Here is a 12,463-nt window from a genome sequence, read left to right on the forward strand (position 1 = left end):
TTATTATTTCAAGAAAGGAGAGGAGTTTTTATAGAAAGCCTTCTTGCATGGGTGTGATGATATTTATTTATTTATTTTTTTTAACTTAAACCTAGATGGGCCATTGACCTCTTGGTTTCTGTTTTTGCCTCATTATCCCCATCTGTTCTTCAGGAAATTTTTCAATCTTCCCACTGTAGGTCTGAACCAGGTATACAAGTTTGTTAAGGGCGTAAGATGATAACGATGCTAAGGTTCTTGCTGAATTATATGCTTGTACATATTGTATTCTTGATAATCTGAATTGTGAACAGTTGCATATATGTAGTTGTTCTGTTAACATTGTATTCGGACAAAATTATATGGGGAACCTAGGCAGCACTGGGTGGACTTGTGCCCACTAATGGTGCTACATTACAAACTTTATTAATAAAATATTAGTAAGTTTTTGTCATAGAAACAAGAGCTGTTGATGCTTAGCACTATGTTGGTAAGCATGCATAACATTATTTTGTTGTTGTTATTGTAAGATAATCCTAAGGTTTGATTTTCCATATTTCAAAAAGTTATGTTTCAGGGAGGTGGCGCTATCAGCCTTGGAGGGAACTTCTTTTACCGGACCATAACTCAGACACCAGCTAACATATGGGCATTGGCATCATCACTATGGGCTTATATCAGGTCCTCACCAGCAGTGCCACCAGACTTAGCTAAGTGAGTTTGTTGATAAAAATATTTTATCAAGCAAATGATGGTTCCTTGGAAAACAGTAATAATTGCTATGACTTTTTGTTAATTTTTCTTTGTAAGAAAATTCACATTGAAGATCCCATCAGTTTATTTAAACCTAGTCTTGTGGTCAGGAGCTCCCAGACACTATCACAGATATTGAAGAATACTAACACCCCATAATCAGGCACATACTATGGACCTAATGTGTCCCTGGTGGGAAAGTGATTCCTGTGTGTCTTTTGAATACATCCCAAAATTTTTATTATTATTCCTATTAATTTGCTAAGTACTTTGTTATTATCTTTCATTTGTGTTGTGCATTATGTTCTCACTTCATTTCAATTTAATGTATAAATGCAGTTGTATTCCACATAGGAAAATGAAAAAAGGTATATCTCAGAAAATGCCCAACAGTTTCGTCCTCCAATGGACCAAGAAGAGGTCCATTGGAGGACGAAACTGTTGGGCATTTTCTGAGATATACCTTTTTTCATTTTCCTATGTGGAATACAACTGCATTACTATATCTTCGTGCCTAAGAAGATGACCAGTACTTAATGTATAAATGTACACTACTTGTTTGTTCCAACACGTAATACAAACCCTCGGTCCTTTACATGAGGAATAACTATTCAGCGCCAGAAGATTTCTAACAAGGTAGTTCGGTAGTAACTGCTTGTCCAATGGTTGAGAGTCCCGCCCAACTGGAGGTAAACATATCACTTTGCCTTCGGCTGCTGTCGGGTGTAGATGTATGTATGTTCGCCTCTCCGTCCGCATTCGTCGTGAGATTTTAGTTGAATGTCAACAATTGAGCTACTATTTTCCACGCTTTTTCTTGTTGTATTACTAGTGCGTGTGCACTGTAAGTACTTATTACTTTTTTGTTATTTGTTTTTGTGGTTTTCCTTTGCTGAATCATGCAAGCCCAGGAAGTGGGGAAGCCCCCTTACCCCCCATCCAGCCGGAGAGTGTGCCCTGGTGTGGAGGGCCGTAAGTGTTGGGCATTTAGGTCCAGTGACACTGTGGACCCTCATTTTTTATGTACGTGGTGCCGAGAGCGTGAATGCTCTTGGGCCATACCATGTGATTTTTGTGTCCTGGTCGGAAGAGCAGTGGGAGCTCTATGAGAAGAGGAGGAAACCACGTAAAGTCCCAAAGGTGTCGTCGGAAAGCTCCCCCTCGACACCTCTGGTGATAGACATGTTGTCTTCCTTCCTCCCTCCTAGCCAGCTCCCTCGTATTGCTCTTTCCCCTTCGGAGGAGGTGTCCCGTTCCGCCTCTTTGCTTGATCTGTCGAGTGCAGAGGAAGGAACTCGGTACCCTGACCTGGAGTTGTACTCGGGGTCTTCTGTTCGCTCAGGGTGGGAACTTTCCCCCTCTAAGCGAACGGGAACCCCCCCTTAACCCGACTGTTGCTTCCCCAGGTGTTTCTGCCTCTGTGGGTGGAGACCTTCAGCAGGTGTGGCGCTCGCTGAGTCTTCCGGGCACTCCCAGTATCCAGGGGCTGTTACAACATCTGGCTGAGCGCCTCAGCGGCGTGGTTGGTATGGTATTAGCGTCCCACCATGGTGGTCGCAGGTTTGATTCTCAGCCATTCCATTGAGGAGTGAGAGATGTGTATTTCTGGTGATAGAAGTTCACTCTCGACGTGGTTCGGAAGTCACGTAAAGCCGTTGGTCCCGCTGCTGAATAACCACCGGTTCCATGCAACGTAAAAACACCATACAAACAAACAAACAACATCTGGCTGTGGCCCCAGTGATGCACGGGGTGGATACGATGATGACAACCACTCTCTCAACACCAGGGTATACCACCCCGCCGCACCTAGTGTACACGCAGCATGTGACGTTGGTAACCCCTTCATCTGCCACACAAGCTCTGCTGACTTACGTGCCGCGGGAGATGGTTCCTCCACCGGCGGGGTTTGCTGTCCTCGCCCCGCCCCCTGACTTTGAGTGCCCAAAGAGCTCCCCGCCTGACCGCCCACCAGTTCCTGTGGCTGTTCCTGCTGTCTCCGTTCCTGCCCGTGGTAGTGCTGCTCCTTCCGCAGATTCCTCCAGACAGGCGCAGTTGGGCCGTGTTGCTACCGCAACTGCCCCAGCTCCGTCCTGGATGGAGGACCTGTCAGTTGTCCTGAGGAAGTTGGCAAAGAAGAAGTCCAGGAAGAAGAAGATGGTGTCGTTGTCTTTTCAATCGTCTTCTTTGTCGTCTTCTGCCGCCTCTTTCCCTTCGACTTCCAAGGCCCCCCAGCCGAGGAAGAAGAAGGTGGCCTGGCCCTCCCCCGAGAAGTCTCGCACAGAGACTTCTAAGGGTCTGTCCCGCGCCGGCGGGATAGGTGGGTCTTCCGCTGGTCCTCCCGTTCCTTCGGGAACTGGGCCCGTCTCTCCTTCCCCAGGGAAGAAGATGGGGACCGTAGGGGTACCAGCTATTGTATTTTTCCTAATTATATAAACCTGAGGTCCTTTACACACAGTCCCACCTCATGCCACCCTTCACTCTGTTCCTGGGCCTAAAGCAAAGTGATATGTTTACCTCCAGTTGGACGGGACTCCTGACCACGGACAAGCAGTTACTACCGAACTACCTAGTTAGAAATCTTATGACCGGTCCAGCTGGCGCTGAATAGTTATTCCTTATGTAAAGGACCTCAGGTTTGTATAGTAAGGAAAAATACAATTTAATTCAAAATTGTGATTTTTGTTAGACCTGTAATATAACAAAAATAAAATAGAGTACATTACCTTTTAGTTTTTGTGAGACTACAGAACATTACCTTTTCATACAATGAACTTACCTGTCAGATATATACTTAGCTAAGACTCCGTCGTCCCCGACAGAAATTCAAATTTCGCGCCACTCGCTACAGGTAGGTCAGGTGATCTACCGGCCTGCCCTGGGTGGCAGGACTAGGAACCATTCCCTTCTATATATTTTCTCTGTCGCCGGTGGTATCAACATTGTTGTTTACTACCTCCTGACTGGAATTCGCTTTTCAAGACTTTTTGATCACTTTATTGGGATTTCTTGGTGACGTACTGGATCGTTGTTTTGGCATTCGCTACCGTGGACTGGATTTGGACTTGCTTTTGATTTTTCTGCTAGAATGTCTGATTCAAGTGTTAGTGTGAGAGTGTGTGTGAATGTAGGCTGCAAGGTGAGGATACCGAAGGCTTCGGTTGATCCTCACACTGTATGTCGTAAGTGTAGGGGATTTGACTGTTCTTTAGCTAACACCTGTAATGAGTGTGAAAAGTTGATGCTAATGAATGGAAGACTCTAACTTCTTACTTGAAGAAGTTAGAGAGGGATAGAATTAGACGGGCTGCACAGAAGGGTGTGTGTACAAGGCCTATTGAGCCTTTTTCTGAGTCTAACTCTCCTGTAATTAATGATTTTGATTCTCCCTCTGTATCTGAACCCTCACAGGCTTTGCATTCGGATTTGGCTTCTAAAATCGCCAATCTGAAGGCTACTCTTCGTAAGATGAAGACAAAAATGGCGGCCATGCAAGTAAGGGAAGTGATAGTGATTTGCTAAGTGAAGTGAGTGTTCCCAGTGTGTGGAGGGGGCGTCTGACCGTCCCTGCGATGCTCCCAGGCCTAGACCTCTTCCAACTCACATACCCAGAGAGAAGGAAAGTCGAAAGCCGTACGGAGGTTGTGGGGAATCCCCAACTGGTCAGGCGTCCCTTCAGCAGGTTCTGTTTCACTACAGACTGCTCAGGACCGCTTTAATAGAAGCGTCCTACGAGATTGTTTCTCGTCGTCCGGTCCTTCTCCTTCACCTAAACGAGGGTGGAAGGACTCGGATCTATCTAGGCCACTGAAAAAGGAGGCACTGGAAAGAACCCACGTTTGACTTGAGCTCAGAGCGCTTCTCGGAGGAAGCCCCCTCTGCTATCAAGAAGGCTAAGATGGTCTCGACGCCTCCTCGATCGGTAGTTGAGGATCGCACACCTTCGAGGTCTCCTCCTTCTATTGAAGAGGACGCTGGTGTGGCTTCCAAGAGGATATTGTTAGCTGTGCCAGAACAGTTAGCCTCTTTAGATCGGAGTTTTTTCGAGGGATCCCCCTCGCAAGAAGGACGCTAGACTTCCTATTAAGAAGTCTCGTCTTTCTTTCGCCTGCCAGACGTGAAGCGTCCTCCAGGCATGAAGAGCCTTACAAGCCCGAGACGTCTTCCAGGCGCGAAGATTCTAACAGGCTTCAGGAGCTATCCGAGCGCGTTGCTCTAGACAAGGATACTCTCAGGCGCGAGGCGCCAACCACCAGCCAGGCGCGAGGGCGACCAGGGCGCGAGGAGTCAGCCAGGCGCGAGGCGCCAGCCAGGGCGCGAGGGTTCCAAGCCAGGCGCCACCAGCGGCAAGCTCCAGGCCGCAGCCGCGAAGCCTCCAAGCGGGAGAGTTCAAGCAGACGCCGTACAACTAGTAGACTTGAGAGAGAATCTGTTCACTCGATGAGTCCCCTCTCCTAGTAGGAGTTTGTCGCCAGTAGAGAGAGAACTTGGTGAAGAATCCTCAAAATCTCGTATTTCAAGCCGATTCTCCGCACGGTTTGGACGTAGATTCGGAAGACGAGACTAACGGTAGAGAAGGCTTCTCTAACTATAGAGTTTTGACAGACCTTCTTTTGCAAGAGTATGGAGATTCGTTGACTCCTGCTGCTCCTCCTTCGCCTCGATCACTTTTTTCGAGTGCGATCGTACCTAAGTCTTCGTCGGTTTTGAAGATGAGACCGACTATCTCTATGAAAAGAGCTCTACAGTCGCTTGACAAGTGGATGTTGTCAAAGAAGGAACTGGTCAGAACCACCTTCTGTATGCCTCCAGCCATACTTTCTGGAAAAAGAGGTGTGTGGTACCGAACTGGGGGGAACATGGGCCTTTCTCTCCAGACATCGGCTGAAGCGGACTTTTCAACCTTGGTTGATTCATCGCGTAGACACGCTTTGAACGGAGCTCGTGTGACTTGGGCGATTTCTGAGACTGATCATCTCCTCAAGGGACTCTTCCATATTTTGGAAGTCTTTAATTTCCTAGACTGGTCCCTTGGGGTGATGTCTAAGAAGGCTCATGACTCGGAAGGTCTAGACCCCGAAGTCATTCTTAGTATACTGTCATGTATTGACAAGGCAGTACAAGACGGATCGGGAGAAGTCTCCTCCCTCTTTGGAGCGGTACTCCTTAAGAAGAGGAGTATTTTTAGTGCCTTCTTAACCAAGGCGGTTTCACACTCACAGAGAGCAGCCCTGGTTTTCGCTCCCATGTCAGACTTCTTGTTTCCTTCTCAGTTAGTGAAGGACATTTCTCGCTCACTGACTGAGAAGGCGACACAAGATCTTCTCCTTCACACTGCAAGGAAGAGAGGCCCCTTGTTGGCGGTTGACAAGAAAGGACCTACCTTCTATTGTTCAGCCCTTTCGAGGAGACCCTCCCTCCAGAGCTCCCTCAAAAAGGAGAGGTCCTGAGAGAGAGGTAGAACTACTTCCGTCCCTTTAAGAAAGGGAAGTGAGAGCCACCTCCAAACACACCCGTGGGTGCCAGGCTTCTCGAATTTGCAGACGCCCTGGACATTCATAAACTCGGACCGCCCCTCTTCAATGTCTATAATCAGGAAGGGATATCTTATCCCCTTCCAGGACGTCCTCTCCCTAACGAATATTCCGAGGAACTGTCAGCCATACAGGGACCCTGTACTGAGGGATCTCTTCGTCTGATGGTGGATCAAATGTGGGACAAACGAGCTATGAATTAGTACTGGAGCAAAACTCTCCGGGGTTTTACAATCGTCTTTTTCTGGTTGCGAAAGCCTCTGGGGGGGCTTGGAGACCGGTACTAGACTTCAGCGCTCGAACAAGTTTGTTCTAAAGGAGAAGTTCTCTATGGAGACTTCGCCCTCAGGTCCCTTGCGGCTTTTACGACAGGAGATTGGATGGTGTCGCTGGATCTCCAGGACGCTTATTTTTTTTCATGTCCCGATTCACCCCTTCTTCGAAGAAGTACCTCCGTTTCATGACGGGGGGAAGGATCTTTTCAGTTTCAGGGCCTTGTGTTTTTCGGCCTGTCCACAGCTCCTCAGGTCTTCACAAACCTGATGAAGATGTGGCGAGGTTTCTTCACCTCAAGGCGTCAACATCTCTCTATATCTGGACGATTGGGCTCATCAGGGCCATAACAGAGAGACAGTGTTTGGAGGACCTTTCTTTGACCCCTAGACCTGATAAAGTCGTTGGGACTACTCGTGAACCTCGAGAAGTCACAGCTGATCCCCAGACAGAAACTTAGTCTATCTGGGGATTCAGATGGATTCTCGGGGTTTTCGAGTATTTCCTTCGCAAGAGAGAATCGTGAGAGGCTTGGAAAAAGTCTCTCTCTTCTTAGGAAAGAACGCACTTCGGCGAGGGAATGGTTAAGCCTTCTAGGGACCCTTTCCTCGGCTCGCACAGTTCTTTCCTCTAGGAAGACTTCATCTTCGTCCTCTTCAGTTTTTCCTAAGGAGTTTCATGGAATTGGAAGACGGACTTCTCTCCGACAGTTTTTCTCCTTCCAATGGCCAAATGAAACCACACCTGCAATGGTGGTTGCCCCTCTAAAAGAGAACAAGGAATTTCTCTGGAAGCTCCCGAACCCAAGCCCAAGTGTTTATATTCAGACGCATCGGAGAAGGGTGGGAGCAACACTAGACCGAGAAAGTGTCAGGCACCTGTAAGGCAGCACAGGTGTCCTGGCACATAAATTGCAAAGAACTTCTGGGCAGTACCACTTGGCTCTAAAGTTTTCTTCGAACCTTTTGTGACAAACAGTGTGGTCCAAGTGAATGTGGACAACACTACCCGCCCTTTCCTACATTCGGAACAAGGAGGAACAACAACCACTCCTTGTTCCTATACGAAATAGCAAGAGATCTGCTACTTTGGACCTCCAGAGGAACACTCCCTCCCTCCTGACAAGATTTGTTCAGGGTAGGCGAGAAACGTCAGGGCAGACAGACTGAGCAGGAGAAGCCAGGTCCTTCCACACAGAGTGGTGGGACCTTCATTCAGAGGTGTGTCAGAATCTTTGGATCTTTGGGGACTCCCCTCATGGTAGACCTGTTCACCACATTCCCTTTCCAAAAGGCTGGAAGTCTTTTGCTCAGTGTGGAAGACCCAAGAGCTCTCGTGGTCGACGCCTTCCTGCTAGACTGGTCTCATGTAGCGTGTACGCTTTCCCCCCTTTCAAAATCCAAAATCCTGGGGCAAGTGTTGAGAAAGTTTGTAGCGTCCAACGGAACAAGAATGACCTGATAGCCCCTTTTTGGCCAGCACAGGATTGGTTTGCAGAGGTGCTGGAGTGGACAGTAGACTTCCCCCAGATCCTTCCAAGAAGGATGGATCTTCTCAACAGCCACACTTCGAGAGGTTTCATCAAAAAACCCCTTTTTCCCCTCCCCGGCTCTACCTCGCTCTGACTGCCTTTCGACTATCGAAAGACTTGTCAGAGCGAGGGGGCGGGGGGTTTTCCTCAGCAAAGCTGCAAGCGCTATCGCTAGAGCCCGCAGAGCTTCCACTAGACGAGTCTATCAGTCTAAGTGGGAGGTTTTTAGAAGTGGTGTAAGTCTAAGAAGTTGTCCTTCCTCCCAGTACCTCTATAACCGAAATCGCTGATTTCCTTTTGTTCCTGAGAGAGGACTCTCACTTGTCTGTATCTACTATAAAGGATACAGGAGCATGCTTTCGGCAGTCTTCAGAAAATAGAGACCTAGAGCTTGCTGATAATAAAGATCTGCACGACCTTATTAGATCGTTTGAAAACAACCAAAGTCTAGGAACTACTCCTCCAGCTGGACCTGGATGTAGTTCTCAAGTTCCTTTCGTCTGAAAGATTCGAGCTCCTCATTTAGCTTCGTTTAGGGATTTAAACGAGGAAATGCTTGTTTCTCTATCTTTGGCGACAGCCAAAGATTTGTGAAAAAAAAAACTTCACGCCTTGAAGATGAAGTCGCTTCAACAGACGAACTCTGCCTTCTGTTCTGTCGTTTTAGAAACACTTTTTTCTAGCGAAAAAAAAAAAAAAAAAACGAAAACCCCTCGAATCCCTGGCCCAAGAGATTCAGATTAAAGGCTTTATCGAGTCTCTTGGTAGAGAACAGAAAGGGTCTCTTTGCCCTGTAAGAGCCTTGAAGTTCTACTTACAAAGGAAGAAACAAATGGGAGGCTCTAGGCAAGGTCTTTGGTGTTCGATTAAGGACCCCCACAAGATCATGTCAAGAAGATGCATTAGCTTTCTTCATAAGGAGCGTCATTACATATGCTCAACAACGTTCTGTCCTGACGACTCTTTTTCCACTCTTAAGATAAAAAAGCTCATGAAGTTAGAGCATTGGCGACGTCTCTCATCTTTTCAGAAGAAAATATGTCGCTAAAGAAATCCTTGTTACGACATATTGGAGGTGCAACTCGGTATTTGCATCTCACTATCTTAAAGACGTTCGCGTGACCTACGAGAAATGTTTTTTCTCTGGGGCCTTTCGTATCAGCGGATACGATACTGGGTATCGGGAGCAAACACCAATCCTTAACTTTGTACATACCTTCTACTAGATATGTTCTAGATTTCTGCTGACAAAGAGAGGCTCGGTGCTGGCACAGTGGCGGCCAGTCACTGTTGTTCAGTAAGGAACTCTTGTGATATCTTTTGGGGGGGGGAGGAGTATTAAATTTTTTTTTTTTTTGGAATTTTTGTATGAATGCGTATTAGCTTTTCGAGTTATTGGTTGTTGTAATGAGTTCGGGGATAACTCAGAACAATTCTTCATACTAACATGTGGTTAGGATCAGGTTGGTCGGATTGGTTGTGTGCTCCTTCATAAGGTGTGTTTGGTCATAGAAGTGGTCCATACCCATTGACAAAGTCCTTTCTGGTTCTGCCGAGTAAGCGGTTCATATACCCATCGACAGACCCACAAGAACTCTTAGCCATATCACATATCTCACTAAAGTCTTGAGGTGATGCAGACTACCGGGCAAACAGCCACGAAGTCTACCACTTATCGAGGTAGGAACCAAGGTTTTTCTTTTATACCTACAACATATGTTTTTTACCTGTCTATTCCATTTTTAGCTGTCTCTTACCCTCCACCAAAGGTGCCAATCAGCTAAGTATATATCTGACAGTAAGTTCATTGTATCAAAATGATATTGTTATAATACAATAAAGTTTCATCACTATACTTACCTGCAGATATATACGATTATGGCCCACCCAGCCTCCCCGCAGGAGACAGGTGGAAGAGATAAAATATGATAGAAAACCGGAATGGTTCCCAGTCCCTGCCACCCAGGGCAGGCCGTAGATCACCTGACCTACCTGTAGCGAGTGGCGCGAAATTTGAATTATTTCTGTCGTGGGGACGACGGAGTCTTAGCTAAGTATATATCTGCCAGGTAGTGGTGTATGAAAACTTTATGTATATTTAACAATATCATTTTATGCAAGAGCTTTCCTGGGGCAAGCAGGAAAGGGTTGTTTGGAAACTTGGTAACAAAAGTTGATAAGTGATGGGGTGCTGCTGACTTGCCTATCTGCAGCTTGTCACTTTTTCTTTGGCTGTGGGCAAATCAGAAGTCAGAAAGTCACTGGGAAGTTGACATCTCAGCAAAGGACGTTACACAATAGCATCAACAACCTGAAGACTTGGGCCTTTAGGCCTTCACTCCACTAGTCTGCAAGCAGGGAACACTCACTCACTCCTACCTCTGTGAGGCAGCAACGGACCACCTTCTCTGGGCGGAGTAGATTCAAGTCTAGATCATTCCTAGCTTTGTTCACAGAAAATTGAATGTCTTAGCAGACGCATTAAGTCGCTCCCATCAGGTCCTGCCGATGTAGTGGACCCTGGACTCCCAAGTCTGCCTTGATCTATGGAGGTTATGGGGCAAATCTCCCATAGACCTCTTTGCTGCTTCAAGGTACACTGTGTGCTGCTCTTTTTGCTCCCCAGTCCCTAGATCCTCTCACTTGGGTGACAGACGCAGTGTTACACTATTGGATTGGACAGGACTGGATGTCTGTGCATTTCCTCAATTTGGACTATAATCAGAGAAAGGGTACTCAAATTTTCTTCTCATCAGAATGTTTCAATGACTTGTGGCCCCATTCTGGCCCGAGGAAGATGGTTTTTGTATCTTCTTCATCTTCTAGTGGACTTCCCCAGGCTATGTCCTCAAAGACAGTTGCTGCTCAAACAGCCCCACTTCATCATGATTCCATCAAGGGATGTCCGCTCTCACCCTGACAGGATTCAGACTGTCAGAAGCCATGTCAGAATGAAAGGAGTTTCATGTCAGACTGCAGAAGTTATTGCTAGATGCAGGTGAGCTTATTCTAGCAAGCTCTATCAGTGTAAGTGGACAATTTTCAGAATATGGTGCAGCCAAAATCATGTCTCTTCTTTTGAAACATCTGTAAACCAAATAGCGGACTTTTTGCTTTTACTGAGGAATACTACCAGGAAGTTACCTTTTGCTATGATTAGAGGTTACAGATCTATGCTTAGTTCAGTGTTTAAGCAGAGAGGTCTAGATCTGTCCTCTAATCAAGATATGAGGGACCTCATTAGATCCTTTGAAACTTCCAAGCTAGAAAAGTCCAGTGTAGTCTCCTGGATTTTGGATGTGGTTTTGAAGTGGTTATCGAGTTCCTCCTCTGAACCTTTACGCTCTTCCTCATTCAGGAGCCTCAAAAAAGAAAACTGTTTTTAGTAGCATTAGCCATGGCTAAACAAGTTAGTGAAATCCAAGCGATGGACAAGGTTTGATTTGTGTAATGGGATGCAGTCTGCTCTCTCTCTCTTGGTTTCCTCGCCAAGAATGTGGATGTGTCTAAGCCCTGGCCCCCCACCTTTGTCATTAAGAACTTAATGGACATTCGTGGGCCAAAGGATGAGAGGAGAGGCTTCTGTGTCCCGTGAGGGCTCTGAGATACTATCTCCATAGGACAGAGATCTGAGGACCCTCAGATATAATCTTTGGTGCTCTGTGAGGAACCCTTCACATCCCCTCTCAAAGAATGCCTTCTCATTTTTCCTGAGAAGCCTGATTGCAGAAGTTCACAGATCCAGTACACTCTTCCACATCTTGAAGTAAAAGCTCATGAGGTTCGAGCCGTCGCCACGTCTCTAGCCTACTGCTATAACATGTCATTGTCTTCGATTCTACAGTCAACTTTTTGGAGGTTCAAGTTAGTTTTTGCCTCACGTTATTGTAAGTATGTTGAAACCGTTTAAAAAAACTGTAGCACGTTAGGGCTTTTATCTGTGGCTGGCATGGTTTTCGGAAAGGAAGCTTAGGGGCTAACTGTTCCTCTACTGTCTACTTGCCTTGTTGTAAGGTTTTTTTAGTCTATGGGCATCAGGGGGTACAATGTACCCAGAGTACCCTCTGATTTAGTTTAGTGGTTGGGATGTTGGTTTTTAATCCTAGTTTAGGTTCCAACCTCCTTTCAATGTGGAATCAGTTATGTAATTGCTTGGTAAGTCACTATGTAAAATTATTTTTATGATAAAATAAAGTTTTACATAGGTACGTACTTAACAAGCAATTACATAATCAGAGCCCTCCCTCCTCTTCACAGATGGACATTATGGCTCAACGAATTGATAGCTCTCTGCATAGTTGTACCTCCTGATCCCAAAAGTGGGCAGGTCCTTTTCACCTACACACGTGGTGGTAGCGCAACCGCGAATTTGAATTTTGGACTGCTGTGGTAG

General features: G+C 46.4%; 1 protein-coding gene across 1 annotated transcript in view; it reads left to right on the forward strand.

Annotated features, from left to right (window-relative positions):
* Positions 1-12,463, forward strand: part of LOC135196167 (NBAS subunit of NRZ tethering complex-like) — a 59,833-nt gene that overhangs the window by 28,573 nt on the left and 18,797 nt on the right. The window contains exon 2 of the mRNA XM_064222743.1: positions 557-693. Coding sequence (XP_064078813.1) covers positions 557-693 — 137 coding nt within the window. The remainder of the gene's footprint in view (positions 1-556; positions 694-12,463) is intronic.

This window comes from Macrobrachium nipponense, chromosome 17, assembly GCF_015104395.2.
Source record: "Macrobrachium nipponense isolate FS-2020 chromosome 17, ASM1510439v2, whole genome shotgun sequence".
Classification (NCBI taxonomy): domain Eukaryota; kingdom Metazoa; phylum Arthropoda; class Malacostraca; order Decapoda; family Palaemonidae; genus Macrobrachium; species Macrobrachium nipponense.